We start from the raw sequence: 23,458 nt of genomic DNA, 5'->3' as shown, positions 1-23,458 counted from the left end.
GTATTTTCGCGGATATAACGCGCGCGTTATACACGTTTTTACGTACCGCGCATACCCCTCGCGCGTTATATGCGTGAGCGCGGTATACAACTTTTTTTTTTCAATCCGATCGGCATCCCTCCTACGAACCGGTATCCTCCCCCCCCCCCCGCTCACCCCTCCCCCGCGATCCTACATCCCCCCCCAGCACCGCAAAACATGCCTTACCCGATTGGGCACCGGCACCAGCACCAATGCACAGGATGTGCCAGTGCCAGTGCCCGAAGATCCTCCCTCGTTGGTTTGGGTTGGTTTGGGCTGGGCTGAGCTGGGCGGTGCGGTGCAGGAGAGATCCTCCTTCTTCCTGCGCCGGGCTGGACTAGGCTTTGAGCATTTGCGCATGCTCAAAGCCTTCTGGTCTCGCTCAGACCATCCTGTGCATTGGTGCTGGTGCCGGTGCCCAATCGGGTAAGACATGTTTTGCGGTGCTGGGGGGGGGGATGTAGGATCGCGGGGGAGGGGTGTGTGACGTGAGCGGGGGGGGGGAGGATGCCGGTTCGTAGGGGGATGCCGGATCGGATTGAAAAAAAAAAGTTGTAAACGCGGGTAAGCTAGCGGGGGGGAGGATGTCGGTTCGGAGTAGGCGGGAGAGGTTTTAGCATGCGCGGTATACGCGTGTGCGCGCTATATTAAATTTTTTTTACATAGATTTGTGTTCCCCGCGCGCTATACCCGTGTGCGCGTTTTACACGGGTGCGCGTTATATCCGCGAAAATACGGTACTCACGGAGACGAAGCAGGATATTGCTGAACTAAAAGATGATTTAATTTCGCTGAAGGGAGAATTCGCCAAGGCTTCAACTTGTATTGAAGTGCTAGAAAATAAGTCGGCTGCGATGGATGAATCCATTAAGCTATGGCGGCGTCAAACCTCGCGCATCCAGCAATTAGAGCGTGCTTTGGAGGATGCAGACAACAAGGCCCGACGTAATGGATTTAGGCTGCTAGGCCTACCTGAGGGTCGTGAGGCATGTGACCTGGAGGAATTCTTGGGAGCCTTATTGCCTCAACTCCTGAAACTTCCTGATCATATAAAGTTGGATTTTGATGGAGCTTTTAGGGTGCCTCATCAGCGACAACAGCCTCATCGCTATCCCAGACCTATTGTGATAAATATGATTCGGCACAGTCACACCATGCTCATCATGCAACATGCTAAGCTTCATGGTCCGACTGTATTTGAAGGTAACAAGCTTCTGTTCTTACCTGATTTAGCCAAAGAAACGGCCAGACGCAGGAAACAATTCTTGGCTTATCGCACGCAATTAAAAGACATGGGTGCTAAGTTTGGTGTTCTTTTTCCAGCCCGGATGCATGTGACTTATCAGAACAAAACCAAGGACTATGTTAACCCTGCTGAACTGGCTGACTTTATTGAATCGATTCAGCCCTCTACTATTGACAAGACCTGACTTTTGATATCTCAGCCATGCTTGATTTTGCTGTTTTCATAATATCCTTTATTGATATTTTATGATTCAAGTTGCTTTCCCGCTTAGCTTGCTAGTTAGGCTACTAGTGCAGTCACTACTCCCATGGTTTTTTGTCAGCCGTTGCTGACTTCTTTAGAGCTTACAATCTGTGTCATACCTAAGCTGTTTTTCTTGATAGAGTATTTTATTGCTTTGTTTGTACAGTGCAACCTGCTTATATACTATTGTATTGTATCTTTTTGTTATCATTGGTCAGACTCTATTAATGCTATACAATGTCAGTAACCTGCCTTTCCCTCAATGTTCAGGGACTTAATAATCCAGTGAAACGTATTAAGATCCTGTCATATGTGTCAAAATTTAATCCTGATGTTGTACTACTGCAGGAGACCCACCTGTCTATGCAAGAATCTTCAAAGATCTCCTATAAATGGTGTCATCCTGTGTTGTACTCCGCAGCCATGAATAAAAAGGGTGGTGTGATTACCCTTATCAGGAAACGTCAAGACTTCACCATTGTGACCCATACCGCAGATGTTAACGGTAGATGGGTGAAAGTTGATTTGCGAATTCAAGACAACCTACTGAGTATTCTCAATATCTATGCACCGAATAGTGATTGCCCGGATTTCTTTGATGGGTTAGCATCTCTTCTGACAACGAATTCTAGTTCTCATTATATTATTGGTAGGGACTTTAACCTGATTTTGAATCCATTGTTAGACAGAAAATCCAATGTGCCTTATCGGAAATCTAGAGCCTGGTTTAAATTACAAGACTTATTACATCAATTGAAATTGGGAGATCCGTGGCGAGTGCTACATAATGATGATTTGAAGTTTACATTTTTCTCTGCCCCACATGCTTCATATTCTCGTCTTGACTATTTCCTTATTTCCTATACTCTGATGTCACGAGTTGAAGCTGCAAACATAGGAGATATAGTTGTATCTGATCACGCTCCCATTTTATTAACTTTTCAAGGATTGGGAACTATGACTCATAATGGCACTTGGAGACTCAACACCAGTCTTTTACAGGATGAAGAATTTCTTACTGAAATGTGAGGTTGTATTAGTGACTTCTTTGAACTTAACCGAACTGATGATATATCCAGGATTGTTCTTTGGGATTGTTTCAAGGCCTATATGAGAGGTATGATTATTTCATTTGCGGCTCGTAAGAAAAAAGCTTTAGCTAAGAAAGAGATTGAACTACAACTCAAACTACGCCAAGCTGAAGAACATCATATTTCTCACCCTAGCGAAATTGACTCCTTAAATAACCTTCGGAAGATTAGATTTGAATATAATCTGCTCTTGAGCTCTTCTGCAGCCAAGGATGTTTTCATGAAATCGGCCTATTATTATGCCAATATCAACAAATGTGGACATCAGCTGGCTGAATACGTTAAACTGCGTACTGAGAAAACTTTGATTCCGGCAATTCAAGATGAGAGTGGTATTACCTGGCTCACTAATGAGGATATTGGCCTACAATTTCATCGCTTCTATTCTGCATTGTATACCTCTGACTCTCCGGATATTTCATTGTTTGAACCGTTTCTGAAATCTCTACCTCATTCCACTGTTTCTACATCTGATAACGAGATTTTGTCAGCTCCACTGTCTGTAGCTCATATTCAAGATGCATTACTACAGATGACCAAGAATAAAGCTCCGGGTCCTGATGGTTTTCCTGTGGACTTTTACGTAGCATTTCAGGAATTCTTCTGTTTTCAAGTCTATGGGCAAGTTATTCCATAGCCACAGAACTAAATAAAAGAACGCACAATCTCTAGTTGACGCAAGATGTGCCTTTGAAATATGAGGAACGACTACCCTATTGTCATTCAAAGATAGTAATAAACACCTTGGGGCATAAAATAACACCAAGTTAGAAAGATTTGAAAGCTGAAATAATGCTCTATGTGCCAACATCAGGATCTTAAATTTAATCCTAAATTCTATTGGTAACCAATGGAATTTTAAATACAAAGGTGTCACATGATCACGAATATGTGCATGGCCTAATAATCTAATTGCAGCATTTTGTACTGTTTGTAAGCGTTTCAGCTGTCCTGACCCAATACCTGCATATACTAAATCACCATAATCTATCTTTAACAATACAAAGGCATGAATTAACGTATGCAATGATTTCTCATCCAAAAAAATCTTGAATGGCTCTAAGCTGTCTTAATGCCCCAAAACCTTTAGCAACCACGGTTGAAACCTGCTCCTCAAAGTTTAGATGACAATCGATTATAATCCCCAAGTACCTGAAACTATTTACTAGTGAAAACCCCAATTTAAAAGACATTTTAAAATGATTTTCCAGTTGCCTACTGATGCCTAAAATAATAGCACCAGAATCATACCTACATAAGCATTTTACAATGCCCAATACCACTGTACGCATGGCTTACCCCAGAAGTAGTGTTAGGCACCATAAAGCACCTGTATAGGCACTGGAAATATAGGCTTTGAAAACCCTGGCCCACATTTTTGGCACCTGCCTTTGCCAGAGGCATGATTCTCTAAATGACGATGTTGTGTAATTGAAACCTGATCAGTGGATGCTTTTAAGGCAGCTGCCAACAACAGCGCCATTTAGAGAATCAGGGCCAAAAGTGCTTCAGCAAAATATGGCTATCCTATCACATATGTCTTGACTTGCATTTTTTGCCTCCTCAGTTACTGCAGTTGAAGAGGAAGGAAGGGATTTTGGGTTTAGTTCATGCCTTTTTTCCTAGAGTAGCTTAAGGCAAGTTACATTCAAGCACAGTGTGTATTTTCCTGTCTCTAATCCAATGTTGGCTTTTACAAAGCCACAGTAGAGGAAAATGCTCTGACACTCATAGAATTCGCCAGCCCGCAGTAGAAACCTCTACTGTGGCTTTGTAAAAGGAACCCAAATTTTGTACCTGAGGTACTGTCCAAGGCCACAAGGAACTGCGGTGGAATTTGAACTGGGCTTCCCTGGTTTTCAGCCTGTTACTCATGATACAACCATGATGTTTTGTTTTATTTTTTAATCTTGTTTAAAGCAATTTCCTACTTACAAATGGAAAAAATAAGAAGAATGTGCAGTATCCTGATGCCCGTTCTGTGTGTGTATATATATATATATATATATATATATATATATATATAATGCTACGACTCTACCAATTCGATCCACCCTGTCACTGCAATATAGTTTGTACCATGGTATGACAGTGTCCCATTGGTTATATTCCTTTCACCAGGTCTCAGAGATACCTATTATATCTATCTTTTCATTTAATACAATATATTCTCCCATCTTGTTTTTTAGGCTTCTGGCGTTTGCTTGGGCATTTCACACAATGTTTGTCATATCTATTTATAATTTGTTCAGCAGTTGGTATGGATAATTTGCAATCTTTAAAATCAGCCTACTGTGTATTTAAGGAAACCTGGTCTACTGTGGCCTCTATTGCAATCTCTCCATCAGGATACTGTCTTCTCTTTTATGATTATGATGATATCTTTTAAAAATACCTTACTCCAAACCATGCTCTTTTGAGCGAATGTCAGCCTTCCCCCAGTTTCTTTTTTTTTTTAATTCTTTATTCATTTTCGTATGTTAAAACAAGTGTAGCAAATAAACTCATTTAAAACTTAAAGATACACACTTGATTAACTCTCATATAAGCATCAAATTTAACATTTCATTACAAATTAAAATTCTATAATATTTTAAATATTATGAAAGAAATCTAACATTTATATCATCCTTATTGAATCTAATAATCCCTCCCCCTCCCTCCCTATTCAATAAATCATAAAATCATCCTTACTGTGAAATTATTGAAATACTCATGTATTATATAATAACAACAAGTAAAACCCACCCTTTTCCCCCCTAGTCAAATCTCGTCAGATAACAAGAAGCTTTTGTTTATTTTAACTGGAATAGCAATACAACAAATAACATACAATTGGAAAATATATGACAGGTTAAATTATAACTTTTGGTGGAATTCTGTGTGTCATATATACAAAATGGAGCTCACAATAGCAACGCAAAAAGGTTATATTAGTAAATTTCAGAAAGTCTGGGGACCGTTAACAGATTTTTGTAATGAATTATTAACTTTTCCCATGTTAAGGTACTTCCCCCAGTGTCTAGTTTAAAAGCTGCTCATCTCCTTTTTAAATGTTGACACCAACAACCTGGTTCCATCCTAGTTAAGGTGAAGCACATCTTTGTGGAATAGGCTCCCCCTTCCCTAGTATGTCACCCAGTTCCTAACAAAACTAAATCCCTCCTCCCTGCACCATCAACTCATCCACGCATTAAGACTCCGGAGCTCTGCCTGTCTTTTGGGACCTGCGAGTGGAACAGGTAGCACTTCTGAAAATGCTACCCTGAAGGTTCTGGATTTTAACTTCCTACCTAACAGCCTAAATTTGGCTTCCAGAACCTCCCTACCACATTTCCATATGTCATTGGTACCCACATGTACCAAGACAGCAGGCTCCTCCCCAGCACTGTCTAAAATCTTATCCAGGTGACACATACGGTCCACCATCTTTGCACCAGGCAGGCAAGTGACCAAGTGATCCTCATGTCCACCAGCCACCCAGCTATCTACATGCCTAATGACCGAATCTCCCATTATAATGGACATCCTAACCCTTTCCTCTTGGGCAGAAGCCACTGGAGACACATTTTTGGTGCAAGAGGACACTGCATCCCCTGGCGGGCAGGTCCTGGCTACAGGACTGCTTCCTCCTTCATCAGCATAATGCTCTCCTTTAAGACCTCTTTCCTCTGAGGAAGCAGAGAGGCTGCCAAACTGGAGGTGGAGCTTCTCAACAATGTCCATGTAGGTCTCCTCTATGTATCTTTCTGCCTCCCTCAACTTCTCCAAGTCTGCTACTCCTAGCCTCAAGAGATCACACCTGTTCCGAGTGCTAGGAGCTATTTGCATCAAGCACACACAAGACATCTCACCAACTGGGAGATAATCAAACATGTGATACTGCAAACTACTGGATAGCCCTCATCTTGCTGCTGGACTGCTATCTGCATCTTAATATTGGTGATTTCTTTGTTAAGTTGTTAAGGGAGTTGGAATATATACACTAAGGTCTCCTAAGATTGCTAGTTATGTTAGGTTATGGTAATGTTTAATTTTTATTATTATTTTGCAATGTTATAATTGGTAAGTCACCCTCCAAAGATTTCAGACTATTTCTTAAAAGCTAATTACTAGCTAATAGAGATTAGCTAGTTACTTTTTTAGCCTTCTAACTGGTTCAAGGGTCTATAGGCCAGTAGTGGGAGGGAGGGAGGGAATTAAAGTCCAACCTGAAGCTGCCTGTGCCTATTAGCTGTGCTTTATACTGATACTATAGCAATTTTAAAATAGCCCCTTGAAATGTTAGCCTATGTACACTAACAGAGACTTCCTGTACTAAGAAAAAAAAACCTCCCTTACTAAGTGAGCAAAATACTTTAAATAAAATAAGTCCCTGAGCTTATCTATTTAGCTTTAGGATTCCAATTTCCTAGCAAAGCCTTACCAGTGAAGATCTCTCCATCTCTGAAAGTCTTCTCACAGCACCTCTCCCCTTTAATCCATTCAAACTTCTGCTGCATGTCTTATATTTCACCAGAGCTGCCATATTCACATCATCCCTCTTCAAATCACTTTTCTGGCTCCCCATCCATTTTCAAATGCAGTTCAAACTCCTCTTATAAGTGCATTCACTCAGCAGACCTCCAAAATTTCTCATTTATCTCCTTATGTTCCTCCCCGCCATCCCCCTCCCTCCGTGAACAATGTTCATCAGGTAGGTCCCTCTTTATCTGTACCCTTCTCTTCCACTGCCAACTTCAGACTCTGTCCCTTCTATCTTGCTGCACCGTATGCCTGGAACAGACTGCCTGAGTCAATACGTCAAGCTCCTTCTCTATCAGTATTCAAATCCAAATTTTTCTGAGGCTGCTTTCAATTCCTAACTCCCACTATGTCAGTCCTATCATTCTCTGTTCTGTCTATCCTAATTAGATTGTAAGCTCTTCTGAGAAAGGACTGTCCATTTTATGTTGAATGAACTGTGCTGTGTAAGACTTTCAGTGCTATAGAAATGATAAATAGTAGTAGTTCTTAGTGCTGATACCCAAAGCCGGTTCACCCTTGAGGCAGCCGGTCACATACACCGCTCAGCGCCCAGAAAAACATACTTTTTCAGTTTTTTAGAAGTGCTCATAACGAACGCACTGAACACTCACACACAATGCCGTATAAGTCAATATCTTAGTCTCCACCTGCTGGCAGAGGAGCGTAAATCCATCCATTCTGTGCCGGTCTGGAAGGAAACTAAAAAATAATAATAGTCACCTAGAACAGCAAAGAGCATCTGCAAAGCAAAACAATAGATCCTGATAGCCACACAAACTCAATGAATCATCAACATATAGTTTTATCTTTATGAAGGGTGGGAAATTTTCAAATAGTCATTTTATGTATGTAAATGACTTTTGGAACTTATCTTCATTATTCATATACATGACTGACAAACATAACAAGGTTTAATATTTAAAAGCATGATGTTGGGGGCAAATTAGGGGCCTTAAAATTAATTGATGAGAGGCAAGAGGCTGAAGATTTGCCTCGGGCACCTAGTACCCACAGGCCCTGAGATAACTGAATTACACAGAACTTCCAGAGGCATGAAGTAGCAATGCTATTGCCTAATTATTATTGGGCACAGGGAAATTAAAGTGCCTTGTCCAGGAGCTTGTATCACAGGACGCTGGCTAAATGCTCTAACCACTAGACCAAGGCTGGTGCATAGGAATTAGGCACCCTAGGCCAACCTTAAGCCTTGTGTCCCCCTCAATTAACTTTCTCAGTTCCCCCACCAGAACCACCACCACCAATACCCAGTAATTAAACTGAATTATGATCACCCCAACATCATCTCTCTAGGAACAGTTTTGTAGATAATTGAAAATCATACTCTGAAACATTAAGCTTTGCTTTGTAGGTGTATATATATGTCAATTTCTTTCCCAGTTTATAATTTTTATTCATTTTCAAATTTTACATAAAGTGTACAAAATATTAAAATACAATTGATGAATACACAATATCACTTTTATATCTAATACATCATATTTTAAATATATTTTTATCCCCTCTCCCTCCCCCCACCCTTCTAGTACTTTCCAATCATATTGTATATCATATTATATCATATTATGTAAAAATTATTTTTACTACCCTCCCCTACATGTGTGTCATAAAGAAGATATTGAAAAGAAGAAAAGAAGAAGAGAAATCCTACTATTTATTCATTGCAATATTTTGTCAATGGCCCCCATATTTTTATAAATTTAGTATATGTCCCTCTTTGTATTGCTATTGCTCTTTCCACTTTGAATATATGACATATTGTATTCCACCAAAATGTATAATTTAGGTTATTATAATTCTTCTAAAAGTCATTTACTTGGATAGCCATTTGAAAATTGCCTTCCTCCCAGCCTTTAAAAATACACACTGATAATTATTCTTTGAGGGTCTGTTAGAACCTATTGCTTTGCTTTGCCCACAGCTGCTCTTTTTTGCCTCACAGAAGCTGCCACCCTAGGCAACTGCCTAGTCTGACTAATGGTTAAGCCAGCTCTGCATTGGACAATTCTTCCCAAATAAAACTAAGATATTAAAGATCCTTCATTCATATGAGCCAACTTTTCAAAATATTGGGATGCTAAACCTAATGGAACATACCCACCCTGGACACAAAAGATTGCTCAATTTTAGGGGTGCTAAAGCACCCACAAAGCTGGCTCCTATGATGTCTTTTCCTTCTTTGATACCAAGTAATGTGTTTTCATGTGAAGTCTACTTCAAAAAAACATGAAAGAACTTAACAGAGACCTGGGCTTTCCAACCTAATACCAGATTACCATTCTCCTGCCTCTGTTACCTTCTTATCTGGTAATAACATCTTCAATATAATGTGATTCACTTGTACCTTCATACATTCTTCTCTGTCACTTTGTTTTGAACAGATAAAGGAAATGTAATTCTCACAATTGCATTGTTCATCCAACAAAGAGATATCCCCTCATTTTTGTTGGTTTTTATGTCTGCTTTGTTGGGTACAAAATAAATTTACATTTGGTTAGAACAGACATGGGCAAACTATGGCCTGTGGGACATATCCGGCCTGTTTAGTTTTTAATCCGGCCCGCCAATCATCCGAACCCCCAACCACAAGCCCTCCGTCCAGAGCAGCATCGGGCCAGCAGCACTCTAAACAGGCTGCTTCATGGCATCCTCTCGTTGGGGAATTCCCGCTGCCGCATTACTGATGATGTCATCAGTAACACGGCACACAGAAGGCCCCGACGAGAGAAGGCCGTGAAGTAGCCTGTTTAGAGTGTTGCTGGCCCAACACTGCTTTGGAGGGAGGTATGAAGGGCTCACAGTCGGCAGTGTTTGGATGGGAGGGAAGGATGGAAGCTGGGCAAGGGTTCTGCTGCACAAGGGATGGGAGTGAGGGAGGGAAGGATGGAAGCTGGGCAAGGGTTCTGCTGCACGAATGGGATGGGAGTGAGGGAGGGAAGGATGGAAGCTGGGCAAGGGTTCTGCTGCACGTGGGCTGGAGTGAGGGAGGGAAGGATGGAAGCTGGGCAAGGGTTCTGCTGCACAAGGGATGGGAGGGAGGGAAGGATGGAAGCTGGGCAAGAGTTCTGCTGCACAGGGGGATGGAGAGACAGAAAGATGCTAAGAAGTAAGGCACAAGAGGATGGGTGAGAGGGGAGGAAAGATGCTGCACATGTGGGGGAGAGAAAAGAAAGAGGATGACTTGGGGTGAAGGAGAGGAAGGGAGAGATGATCATGTACATTCATTTTGTTCAATAAGCCTTACGTTTTCATGCTTTCCTACCTTTTAAAGACCAAAACCTTTTATGTTATGATGTTTACATTTAATTTATATTAGTTCACAAAAACACTCCATCCTTCTGCTCTTAGTCTGGCCCCTATGTCAAATTTAAGAACCCATTGTGGCCCACAAGTCAAAAAGTTTGCCCACCCCTGGGTTAGAACATATTTCAAAATGTGCTTTGACCTCCCTGAGATTTGAGTGGAACTGATGGACTTATTTGCCCATAGAAAATCAAGACAGGGATTCTAAGAGTTGAGCAGCAAGGACTTATAGGTGTGAGGTGGGCTCTATCATCTGTGCTAGATATCTGAATGGATATCTAGAAATTAAAATGCAAACTTATAGAAAACTATGGTTTATAAAATGGATATATGAAAGCTTGTATTCTATATATCTTTGGAATACACAGGGAAGTAGTGAAGCTCACTGGCATCACTTAATTTATGCAATAGCTGGCCCATCTTTCCTCCTCTAGCTACTATTTAGAGTGGACATCAAAGAGGAAAACATAATTTTTTCAGTGCAGCCCTGATTTCTGTGTCACAATAACCTTCATGGACATGATAGAAAATGTAGTCTTAGCATTCCATGTGGCCAAATTGTGTTATCTACAAAAATGTAGAATGTAGAGAGACAGGACCAGCATGAGGGGAAACTCCTTCTTAAACTAATAAGACTATCTCCCCCCCCTTTTACTAAGCCTGACAGTGCAGGCCAGCATGGTAAATGCTCCGATGCCCTTAGAAATTGAATGGGCACTGGAGTATTTGCCGTTCAGCACTCAGCTACACAACTTAGTAAAAGGAGGCCTATATTATTGATAACATGCAAAAATATGCCAGTCTATTGTTAAACTGGAGCAACCCACTGGTCACCTTTTGAGCAAGCTCTTCTGCGCACTGCTTCATCTTTGCACATCATGATTCTTGCCACTTGTCCCTTCACTTCCACATCAGGGTGGTGCATTAAAGTTGCCAGTCTCTGGGAGAACTCAGGATCTCCAAAGAATAAGAAAAAAAGAGACTCTGCACTGTACAGATCGATGTTAGCTAGGCAAGCCTGACTTTTCAAGCTGTCATTCAGGTTTGCCACAAATGTTAAGGCCCGGAGAAGAACATCTACATTCATGCAGCTGTCAAAAAGGGAAGTCAACGATGATGGTACCTGAAAGATGACATATTAAGAAAAAAAAAATATTAGCTGTTGGATTCCCTTTTAACTAACCCAACACCACAGAACAATGCCTGAATCAGTAGTCTCATCATAGTGGGATAACCGATAGGAAGGTAGGCTGTCACATTTACAAAGTTAGGAAAGTGTTTACGTGCCAAAATCTGTAACCCAGTTATTGACTATCATTTGTTAACAAGCTGTTCCTTCTGTTTTGGAACAGCATTCCTCAGACCTGGCTCATAAATGATAATTTTATGAACAGTCTCTGAATCATCAAGATTATGGTAGCTTCTGAAATCACTGTATTTGTGCTGACTTGTTGACATAATTCTGATGGGGCTGGAAAATTCTGATAGAATTTAAAACCTATTGTAAGAGGCAGAATAAGTAAAGCTCTATTTTAAGCATTGTGTTAATTAGCAGATTTTATTTTTCATTTTCTAGATATTAGTTCTATTAAATATAGCAGTAATATCCCAGCATCCTTAGGGTTGTAAGACAACAGTGGACCAAAGTATCCCAGCTTATGATAGAATATTTTCTCTTATCCTTTCAATTTATAAACTGTAATTTTGTACTGTGGGAAGCACTGTACAAATGGTTATAAATAACCAAAAGACGTTACCTGGACTCCGAGAAGATCTCTTGTCATAGATGGATTTGCTGACAAGTTCACAAGTACCTTCAGAACCTGAATCTGAAATGAAGGGAACAATGTTCATTAAAAGCCAAGATGTACATTGTCGAAGTTATGAATTGAGGGGAAAACCCACTAGAAGAAATGGGAAAATTGGGAAATACTTATACTTCAGTAGCTACACAGTGTTCACAAACATTTATTAAATATCTTCACTTGAATTATGAAGAAATCTGCTCCACAAAATTATTCATATTTTTTAAAAAGTGCACAAAATAAACTTATGTAAAATGGATCCTGTTTTAACATAGTAACTGACAGCAGATAAAGACCTGAACGGTCCATCTAGCTTGCCCAATAGACACATGCATTATATGTTCTTGGTTAAATTGTCTTCTTTTCTTTAATGTTTCTGGGCCATAGACCGTAGACCAGGGGTGGGCAATGAGGGCCACAATTTAGTCAGGTTTTCAGTATTTCTCCAATGAATATACATGAGATCTATTTGCATACAATGGAGGCAGTGCATGCAAATAGATTTCATGCAAATTCATTGGGGAAATCTTGAAAACCTGACTGGATTGTAGCCCTCAAGGATCAAGGTTGAACAACCCTGCCATAGACGTTCCCCCAATAACATCTTTAGGTTCCCGCTACTAGAGTTGCCATCAAAGCTCACTCACCATCCTGGTGTTTGCAGGATATAACCCTGGTGTTTGCAGGATATAACCCTGTCCTGGAGGACCCCCAGGCCAATCGGGTTTTCAGGATAGCCCTAATGAATATGCAAGGAGCAGATTTTCATACCTGTCACTTCCATTATATGCAAATCTCTCTCATGCATATTCATTAGGGCTATCCTGAAAACCCAACTGGCCCGGGGGTCCTCCAGGACAGGGTTGGGAGCCAGTGATATAGACCATAAAGTCTGCCCACCACTGGAGCTTCCATTGAAGCCCTCCATAGCCCATCCTAAACTGAATCGCCATATACGAGACACATACTGTGCAAGACTGCCTGGTACTAACCTTTGTTTTATATCACTCATTTTCTAATTAGAGATCCTCTATGTTCATCCTATGCTTTTTTGAATTCTGTCAACATTTTTATCTCTACCACCTCCCTCGAGAGGGCATTTCAGGCATCTACCACCCTTCTCCATGAAAAATAATTTTCTAAATTTATTCGAGGATTAGGTTCTTACCTTGGTAATCCTCTTTCCTGTAGAACAGTATATGGATAGGTTATGCACAGGAACCTCAATTCATAACCTCTAGTTTTACCAATCGGGCTAGAATTCTATGCTTGTTTCTAGTCTGTCTTCAACTTCAGAACTGGTCCACATGAACCCCCAGTACTCAACTCTCTCCTGTTCTAAGTCTTCTTCTACCCCAAGCAGTTTTTGGCTGCCCCTACTCTATAAATTTTCTGTTGGATTTTACCCATGCTTGCATTCTACAATTATTACTTTTTTACATGCATTAGAACTTTTTAAAAGTGCAAAAATTTATTGTGCATGAGTTAATTTGTAGACTAATGTGTGTCAAATTTATTTTGGGTGCACTATAATTTTTTAAGGTCTGTTAAACTACATAAATTCATTTTAGCAAATGTGAATCACTAATTTTTACTTGTCAAAATGATGACTGAAATGCTCAGAAATATGCACATACTTGCCTTGCTAGTCAGCTTTGCCTCTAAGGTGTGTGCAAAGCCATGCAACAGACCTCCAGATGTTGTACACATTGGAAACCTGGCTTCTAGAGAGTGACACGGTAACCATTACCGCAGTAAATCTGCGGTTATCACATTAATTCCCGCAGTAATGGGAACACGTTGCACTTTTTGGCAGATATCCCCATGTTAGTGGTTGGCCATTACCTAGTAGTGCCACAGGAATGGGAACCGCTGCCACGGTAATGCTGTAGTAATGGGGTCCCAGGGCACACTTCCCAAGCCTACATTTTTATGTCTCCAGTGGTCTAGTGGCTTCTTAAGAGGCAGGAAAGAGCCCAACTCCTTTCCTGCCCCTGCCGATGCTGGAGCCACTATCCATCCCCCCTCTTTCCCCTCCCCTGCAATCCAAATCCAAGGGGAGATGAGAGGGCCTTGTAAGGACTTTCATGAAAACTGAAAATTTGAAAGCAAGCAGGGCAGAATGTCTTTACAGATGGGATAGCAAAGTTGCTTACCTGTAACAGGTGTTCTCCGTAGACAGCAGGGGAATGCAGCCACACTTGATGGTGATGTCTCTGACTGAGCCAAATGCACGGTGCTCTCCCTAGCTATAGTAAGCTTTTAAGCTTACTGAGCATGTGCAGGATTGCCCTACACCTCGAGCCCCGTCCTCTCCTCCTGTCAGTTTTGTTCCTAGCAATAGAGACGAGGGGATGGTGGGCGGGCAAGTGTAGCTGCATTTCCCTACTGTCTACGGAGAACATCCATTACAGGTAAGCAACTTTGCTTTCTATGGAGACAGGCAAGGGATATGCAGCTCCACTTGATGGTAAGTCCCAAGCTGAAAAATCATACTGGAGGTGGAAAATAGTCTATAATGCAAAGAGATTACGTAAAATTGATTTTTCAAATGGAATATCTTGAGCTAAACTGTGGTTCAAGCAGCACTGCTTTGTAAAAGTATGCATAGAAGACTAGGTTGCTGGTTTGGAAATAGCCAACTTGAAATCTGCCCCAATCTAGGGTATCTGAGCCGCTGTAGCTTGTAGTTGATGCTCCACCAGGGGTTGAATATGAACTGTTGTGCAGTAAAAATGGATGCACTGCGGACCAAAAATGCAGTGTCGGAAACATCCTGAATAAGAATTAAGTTGAAAAATTGAAGCTGTGGGTCACACTCTATGATCCACAATCAAGACAGGAGGGATCATGTGTGCTACTGTGCTCTTGTGTAGCAAGAATTAATACAATGTGCTATCGGAGAGGAAAGAGAGTTTTTTGTTTTGTTGTTTTCCTCAGTAGTTGATATGTAGGAAACGAAGAGCTGAGTTGTTTGGCGAACTAAGCAGTTGCCTAGAGGTAAAAACATAATGCTCCTCTGCAGTGGACTGTATGGAGACCTTGGTCTGCTGGAGAGGAATTCAAAGGAAGAAACAACGTTAGTAAAATAACAGATTGGTTGAGATGAAAATCTGTACCAAGTGTAGGAAAAAATCTGGGATGAATTTGAAAAAAAACACTCTAGTAGGAAAAAATGTATGAGATAAGTAGAATAACAACTTACTCTGAGGACCCAGGATGGCGCAGACTCCTGGAGTGGAGGTGTAAGATTGGTAAAATTTCTCATAAAATAAAATAGGAAGAAAGAGGATGTGTGAAACTGAAGCTGGAGTATAGCAGACAGATGAAGATAAAGTCCAACGGACCATGAAGAGGCTGTTGATTTTGCGTGTTTACCCATAGGGAAAAAAACACTTCCAGGTAGCTAAATAGGAAGTTCTAGTGGAAGGACGCCTAGCGGCAAGCAAACTGTCACAAATGAGCGAGAGGAAGGCTGTGTAGGAGTGACTGCGAAGATTAAGGTGCTGCAGTTAGTCGTTGAGAAGAGAAGGATGGTCCCTACGGGAATAGGGAGTACATTCCCATAAAAGGAGCATTAAAAGGAGTATTAGGTAAAACAAGGCCACCATATGTTCTAATAGGCGCAAGAAGGTTTGAGTTGGCAAGGATTTGAATGGTAAGAAGGAGATGGTCTCTGGAGTGGGCCACTAGAAGCCCATTGTCAAGGTAAAAAAACACTATATAACGTTGTTTTCTCAATTGTACCGTTACTACTACCAGGCATTTCGTGAACACCCTGGGTGTTGATGCTAGGCCAAAAGGTAGAAACCTGTACTGGAAATGCTTGTTAAGGAATTCGAAAATGTAGAAAGCGTCAGCGGGAAGAATGAATAGGAATAAGAGGAAGTAGCACCTCTTCGATGGCACTGTTCTGCATCAGAAGAAAAAAGTGATCTGTTGTGGCAAATGGATGACAACTAGGTGGTCTGAGTGCAGATAATTGAGAAGCAGAAGTTTGGTCACGGTCTCTAGGACATTGACATGGAAGATACTGAGTAGTCTGTGATCACTGCAAGTTGGTTTCATGTAAAGTAGCAATTCCACGTCTTGGATAGTATTGATGAATACTATTAAGAATGATGAGAAGGGAGAGTTGAAAAACTCCCAACTGGTAGAAGAATATTTCTGAAGTCGTTAAGCAATGGTGTGAAATCCTTGTCCAAAGAGGCTGTCCCCTAAACAGGAAGCATCTGTCAGGCTATTTGGAAGATCTGTTTTTAAGTCTAAGGCTGTTAGCCATGCCATGCACCTGGTGGCTAAAGCAACTGTCGTCATCCGAGTCAACCTGTCAGAAGCATCGTAATGATGTGAATCCATCAATGAAGTGATTGGTGGATTCTTGAAGAGTCACATGTAGATAGGGAAATCCTTAGGTGAAGCTGTATCCAATTGCTGCAAGATGGAATTTTAGAATTCAAAACTTGAAGTTGATGCGCCTTGATCCGTGAGGAAAGAATAGAAGTTTGGTAGATTGTACGTCCGGTAGAATCTAAAGGATATCAGCCATTTTTGGAGGCGCATAAGCAGGAGTCTGTGGTGCCCTGGATATTTTGATGGCAGACCCAGAGACCATAGAATTGATGGGAAAGTGCAAAAAAGATTACAATCAGGTGGTGCTTGAACAGATTAGTTTTGGTTAAAAGACCTAGAAGTAGTGGAGACTGAACAGGGCTTCAGGCAATTATGCAGGTAAAGATCTAGCAGAAGATGATGTCCAGGTATGGACATAGACTCCTCATTGGAGATTTACAGGAATGAAGGATAGAGTGAGATCCCTACTACCTGTGGGTGTTTCAGCTTGACAACCTAAAAGAGAAGAGATCTTCTGTAAAAAAGATCCTCTTTTTTTTTTTTTTTTGAAGGAAAAAATATATTAGAATCTGATGAAGGGAGAGGACTGCCAGGCTGAAGCATGGCCCACAGGAGCACCCTCAGAAAGTCACTAGGAATGGAATTGTCCCTGAATCCTTTAATAAGGGACTTGCCTATGATCAGAAGTACTCATCCAGAATGAAAACTGTCCTTTAATCCTTCTAGAAGGGACTTGCCCTTGCTGCTGCCACCGGTGGAGAGGGGATACCGGTTCCTACCAAGCCGGGAGCAGGTTATTTTTGAGGGACATCGCTTCTGGTCAGGCAGCTGTGGCAGAACAGGGCTGCCGTCCCCTGGAGGACCGAAACAGGGCTCTGAGAGGAGGCAGCCAAAAATACCTGACATTGCATCGCTGTTCTGTTATATAAGCTGCCACCGGTGCTGGGGTTTTATATCAACCAGCTGAGGCAGAGCGGCATCTCCCTCCCCCGCCGGACTGAAGCAGGGCCCTGAGGGGAGGTAGCCCAAAAGTACCCGACACTCCTGCGCTTTGCTCACATAGAAGCTGTCACCGGTGCTGGGATTAAGTCTTAGCCAGCTGAGGTGGAGCAGCACTTCCTTCCCTTGCTGGACCGAACCAGAGACCTGAGGGGAGGGGGCCAAAGAAAAAAGGTACAATAGTTGTGGTGCTGCCGGAGCTGAATTGTTTAAAACCTGTGGTGGTAAGGCACTTCCATCCCTCGTCGGACCGAAGCAGGGCCCTGAGGGTAGGGGGCCAAAGAAAAAAGGGTACAATAGTTGTGGTGCTACCGGAGCTGAATTGTTTCAACAGCTGTGGCGGTAACGCACTGCCCTCCCCCACCAGACCAAAGCAGAGCCCTGAGGGAAGAAGCCTTAGATAATCATAGAGCTTCACAGATCTACCAGTTTGTCTGCAAGATCGTTGCAGAAACCGGGACTTCCCCCCCCCCCCCAAAGACAGCTGTGGCGGCTAATTGCTGCCCTCCCCCGCCATCCCAAGACAGGGCCCCGATGGAAGGGGGCTGATGAGAGATGTTGCTGCTTCGTTGGCATTTTCACAGTCCGCGCAGTTCAATGGCGGTATTTAGCTTCTGCTCAGAAATTTCCCTTCCTGTTGTAAGGTGCCCCTGGAGCTGAAAACTTGTTTGACAGCTGAGGCGGTTTGATGCTGCCCTCCCCCGCTGGTGCTGAAACAGGGGAGGGAAGAAAGTGGAAGAAGGTACAATTATGTCCTTACCTGATCATTTTCTTTCCTTTAGTCACAGCAGATGAATCCAGAGACTAGTGAGATTACATCCATCAACCAGCAGGTGGAGATAGAGAGCAATGAGTTGGCCTCCTGGCCAACCAGTATAGGTCTTCTCAGAGCAATTGAAATAAGCACATAAAAGGCAGGAAACATATGAAACTCCTCTCCCTCACATGTGCTACCCGAACCACTTTAAAATCGAGAATGCCCAAACTGTGCCTGACAGTGACAAACCCTGCAACAGGGTGGGGTTCTGGATTCATCTGCTAAAGAAAAGAAAATTATCAGGTAAGGATATAATTTTACCTTCCTTGTCATCAACAGCAGATGAATCCAGAGACTAGTGGGATGTACAAAAGCAGTCCAAACGTAGGGAGGGAAATAAACAAGCTAACCCTCATAGCACATGTGAGCATGAGCAATCCTTGCCTGAGAGCACCACACTGCAGAATTCACAGCTACAGTGCCCCTCCATGAATAGTATGAGTGCAAGGCATCATGACAAGAGATGACTCCCCATCTAACTGAAGCCCTCTCAAAGAACAAAGACCATAGGGTTCCCACAGAAGGCAAACTTCAAGTCAAGAAGAATGCCAGAGGAGAGGCAAGGCATCCCCTTATAGCCAGACACTATTCTGTACCCGGGCAACGACGTGTCAAGTGGCTTTCCCAGAGTCCCAAGGAGATACAATGGCAACCTCAGGGCACTGAGGTAGCTGGTCCAACTTCTAGTCCCCACCTCCATATGGACAAACCAAGAAGGAGTGGAAAGAACAAACTCTGAACAAGAGAGAAAGAGCTGCAAAATAGCCCGCAACTAACCTAGCCACAGCTGTCAGCCGGCCGGGACAAAACAAGGTACACTCAGGCCTTAAGCGAAATGGTGCCCTGATCAAGGCCAACCAACCGCCCGCGCAGCGGTGACTGGGGCCGGTTGGCCGAAGGCAGCAAAAGCAGCACTGTTGGAGGCGGTGTCTCTCCTCCAAGAGGAGAAGGACTGACAGTGGCGGTGACGGCAGCTGCAGTGGCGGCCCCTCCCTCGAGCCATGTGAGAAGGGATGGGCCTTGCCCGACTGCCCTCAGGGCCTTCTATCGCCCACTGCTTCCCAACCTAGCTGCAACAAGTGGACTCCGGAAAAGCACTGATGCCATGATACCACACTCACCATACCGCAACACCCAACCCAGACTGGAGCAGGAAGCAGCATCGCACTATGCTGACAGTCTACAGCTCACCTGCGCTTGGAACTGCGATTACCCACCCTGCCGAAGCTCATGAAGAGCAACGGGGGCCCTGTAGCCCTTCCCTACACGGGAAAGGCGTAAAAAAACTCCAACTACCAGTGCCTCTCCAAAGAGAACGGTGACCTCTGTAGCTCCATACTCACAGAACGAGTGAGCTAATGGGATTTAGGTATCCAGGTTCTACAGATAGGGAGGGTAGGGAAGGGACCTGGGAGAGTCCAGGTGTTGCCCCCCCAAAGTTGGCACCGTACAGCCAACATTCCGCAGCTTAACTGAGGCCTGAGCCACCAGACTATTGCTCAACTGAGGTTTCAGCCACCGGACTATTTCTCAACTGAGGCCTGAGCCACAGTAACATCTCTTCACTGAGGCCTAAGCCACAGGAACATCTCTCCACTGAGGCCTAAGCCACAGGAACATCTCTCCACTGAGGCCTAAGCCACAGGAACATCTCTCCTCTGAGGCCTAAGCCACCTCCGAGGCCTAAGCCACCTCAGACCTGATATCTACCAATTATGGCATCCCACAGGGATCAATATTATCTCCCCTATTATTTAACAGAGTTAGCTCCTCTGCTAACTCTGTCAATCTATTGAGTTTACAGCATTCACTTACGCAGATGATCTTCAACTCCTGCTTCCATTAGACTTATATTCCACAGAGAAATTCTAAAATATCAATAAGAAATTAAGTACAATCTCTGACTGGCTTGATGAAAATAAATTAGTAATGAATACTGATAAAACAAAAATAATACACTTCCCTTGGAAAGAAGGACTGAAACTCACCACTTCAATAAACATAAATAATATCCAATTGCAGAAGTCACTACGATTAGAGTTCTAGGGGTTATTCTGGATCAAAAATTGACATATCATAATCAGATTAGTGCAGTAGTAAGGTTGTTTTCAGAGGTTACAAATGATTAGATCAATCGCCCCCTTTCTGGACTCATCATCACTGAATATCCTTGTACATTCGATGATGATTTCAAAGTTAGACTATTGCAACTCGCTCTATAAAGGAGTAGCTCTTAAAGAAATCCGTCGATTACAACTAATTCAAAACACCTCAATTAAGATTATAACGAATAGGAAAAAAATTTGATCATGTGACGCCTCTTCTTAAAGAAGCTCATTGGCTTCCAATTGTTCACAGAATCTCCTACAAATTAGCTATATTAACATTCAATATATTAACAACTAAAGCTCCATCATTTTTAGAAAGATACATTATTCCAAATATTCCTACTAGAAGTTTGAGATTAGAGGACAAAAACCTTCTAGTAATTCTACCACTTAGTATACGATCCACCACAAGATATGATCTTTGCAGTTACAGCGCCCAGAATATGGAATTCCTTACCATCATTTATTAAGGAAGAAAAATCACTAAGTAAATTTAAAGGACTGTTAAAATGCTAGTTGTACAAGGATGCTTTTGAGACCTAATTATCGGAGTCCCTATTGATCCCATTCGTTGCTTAAACTCACTTGTCCTCTGTTTTAGGCTCTGAGAAACTGAATTAAAAAATAAAAGTTCTTAATTTTCTATTATACTTTTATCAATTCTTTTAAAGTTTCTTACCCTCCGTTTGTATTTTCCTTGTATGTATCCTTTACTATACTTATTGTAGTTCTCCCTACTTCCCTTATGTATTGGTACATCATGTCTGTGTTGGTTTTAGTTAATAATTAAGACCCTGTTTTAATTGTAAATCGTTTTGAATTAATGATATTGCAATACATCAAAATTTTAATAAAACTTGAAACTCATCTGAGGCCTAAGCCACAGGAATAGTTCTAATCTGAGGCCTAAGCCACCGGAATATTTCTCATCGGAGGCCTAAGCCGCCGGAATATTTCTCATCGGGGGCCTAAGCCACCGGAATATTTCTCATTGGAGGCCTAAGCCACCGGAATATTTCTTACCTGAGGCCTAAGCTACTGAAATATTTCTCTGCCCTGCCAGCGTGACTCGGCAGGGCAGCTCCACCGAAACCGGGAGCTGCTCCATCGTGGGACTAACCCTCAGCCGCGGAGAGAGAACCTCGGGCCGCGTGGGAGTCCAGCTCCGTCACCCGAGGCCTCCTGCAGCTCAAACTTTGTTTTTACTTCACTTCTTCAGGCAGCTCCATTGAATCCGGAGCTGCCCCAACACTGCCCGACCCTCCGGCTGCAGGGACGAAGCTTCGGGACGCGTGGGAGTCCAGCTCTGCCTCCCGAAACCCCCTGCAAGCCAGCTCTTTCCAGCGTGACTCGGCAGGGCAGCTCCACCGATACCGGGAGCTGCTCCATCATGGGACTAACCCTCAGCCGCGGAGAGAGAACCTCGGGCCGCGTGGGAGTCCAGCTCCGTCACCCGAGGCCTCCTGCAGCTCAACTCTTGACCTTATTCCTGTCAAGTCTTTTCATAATTGTCAAGTTCCATCCTGTCTTAGTCAACAATCCCTACTCAAGCCCGGCTAAGATTCTCCTGACTCTATACACTGCTTAAATCTGCCAAGGATTACCAGATTCTTTTCAACTATTTATGCTCTGCTACTCAATTGATTATTCTTAATTGCTTTAGTTTGCTAAAGATCCCCAGATTTTATTTCAACTGTCTATCCCCTGCATAGGTCATCCTGATTCTTCCCAACTGTTTATGTCCTTGCCTAATTACTAAGATCCTCCTGATTCTATTCAATTGTTTCAGTCCTGCCCAATCGTCCTGCCCACCTCAATTGCAAACCTTCCGCTACTCTTGCCTCTCACCCCCCCAAAGGCCCTCCAAACCCCCACCATGAAGCCACATCTATGGATCCTTCTTCTCCTTATCTGCTCATCCTCTAACATCTCCCTCTGCCTGAACCCTCCCCCCCTAACTTACTGAACCCCATCACTGTCAGTCCTATCTTCCCTGGTGCCAAAATCCCCACGCTTTTGCGCACCAGAAGCTACCCCTCCAAAAAAAACCCTCGAAGAATCAATCTCGCCTCCCTAAAGCCCATTCCCCCTGCCAACCCTCCCAACCCCACCTCAGACTCTCTCACCCCAGTCCCATCTCTATACTACAACGCCAGATCCGCATGCAACAAAACCCAAATTTTGAAGGACCTTCTTGAAGATCTCAATCCGGGTTTCTGAAACTTGGATCGCAAAAGACGACTTCTTCTCTCAAAATGAACTCTGCTCTCACGGTTACCAAGGCCTCTTCTCCCCCAGAATTAACCGGAAAGGAGGTGGTCTAGCACTCCTCCATAAATCATTCTTCGACGTCCAGCTCCTTGATAAGGGTCCTTGATGAGTTCCACCCGCACCCACTAGGTATCCTGCTCTTATATCGCCCACCTTCATCCCCCTGGAACAAATCCTCTGACCTCGTCCTTGAGACCATTACAAACGCCTTCCTCAGATTTCAAAGATTACTAATCATTGGGGATATTAATCTTCACTTAAACGATACTACCAACAAGGATGCATTTGATCTCATCAACTTCCTCACCTCTTTAGGCTTCTCCTCCCCAGCTCCCTCCCCAACCCATGAAAAAGGGCATGCGTTAGACATCATCAGCTTCATTGACCTCACCGAATACAAAACTTAGATCGACGACACTCGCTGGGACCCCGTCCCCTGGTCCGACCACTTCCTAGGGGCTTTCTGCCTCCCCATTTTCATGTCCCACCTCGAACCCCCCCCTCGTTCCCCCAATCCTATTACCTTCCGGAAAAAAATTGCGAGCAATTTGTTCTGGGCCAAATTCTTCAACCTAATTCCCACCATCCCCAACCCTCCAAACCCTGAATCCAACTGGCACAACTGGATCACCCTCTCTGAGACCACCTACCACTCC

The 23,458-nt window shown here is 43.0% G+C and overlaps 1 protein-coding gene across 4 annotated transcripts in view; it reads right to left on the bottom strand.

The window, feature by feature from the left end:
• Window positions 1-23,458, bottom strand: part of ARMC10 (armadillo repeat containing 10) — a 65,353-nt gene that overhangs the window by 13,866 nt on the left and 28,029 nt on the right. For 3 of the 4 annotated variants that reach the window (XM_033959628.1, XM_033959632.1, XM_033959631.1), the window contains exons 5-6: window positions 12,207-12,278; window positions 11,284-11,572 (exon numbers count right to left, since the gene is read on the bottom strand). In XM_033959628.1, coding sequence (XP_033815519.1) covers window positions 11,284-11,572; window positions 12,207-12,278 — 361 coding nt within the window. Of the gene's footprint in view, window positions 1-10,258; window positions 11,573-12,206; window positions 12,279-23,458 lie in introns of those variants that run through there. The other variant, XM_033959629.1, reaches the window with a different exon arrangement.

This window comes from Geotrypetes seraphini, chromosome 9, assembly GCF_902459505.1.
Source record: "Geotrypetes seraphini chromosome 9, aGeoSer1.1, whole genome shotgun sequence".
In the NCBI taxonomy this organism is placed as follows: Eukaryota; Metazoa; Chordata; class Amphibia; order Gymnophiona; family Dermophiidae; genus Geotrypetes; species Geotrypetes seraphini.
This window is presented reverse-complemented; position numbering and strand designations above follow the sequence as displayed.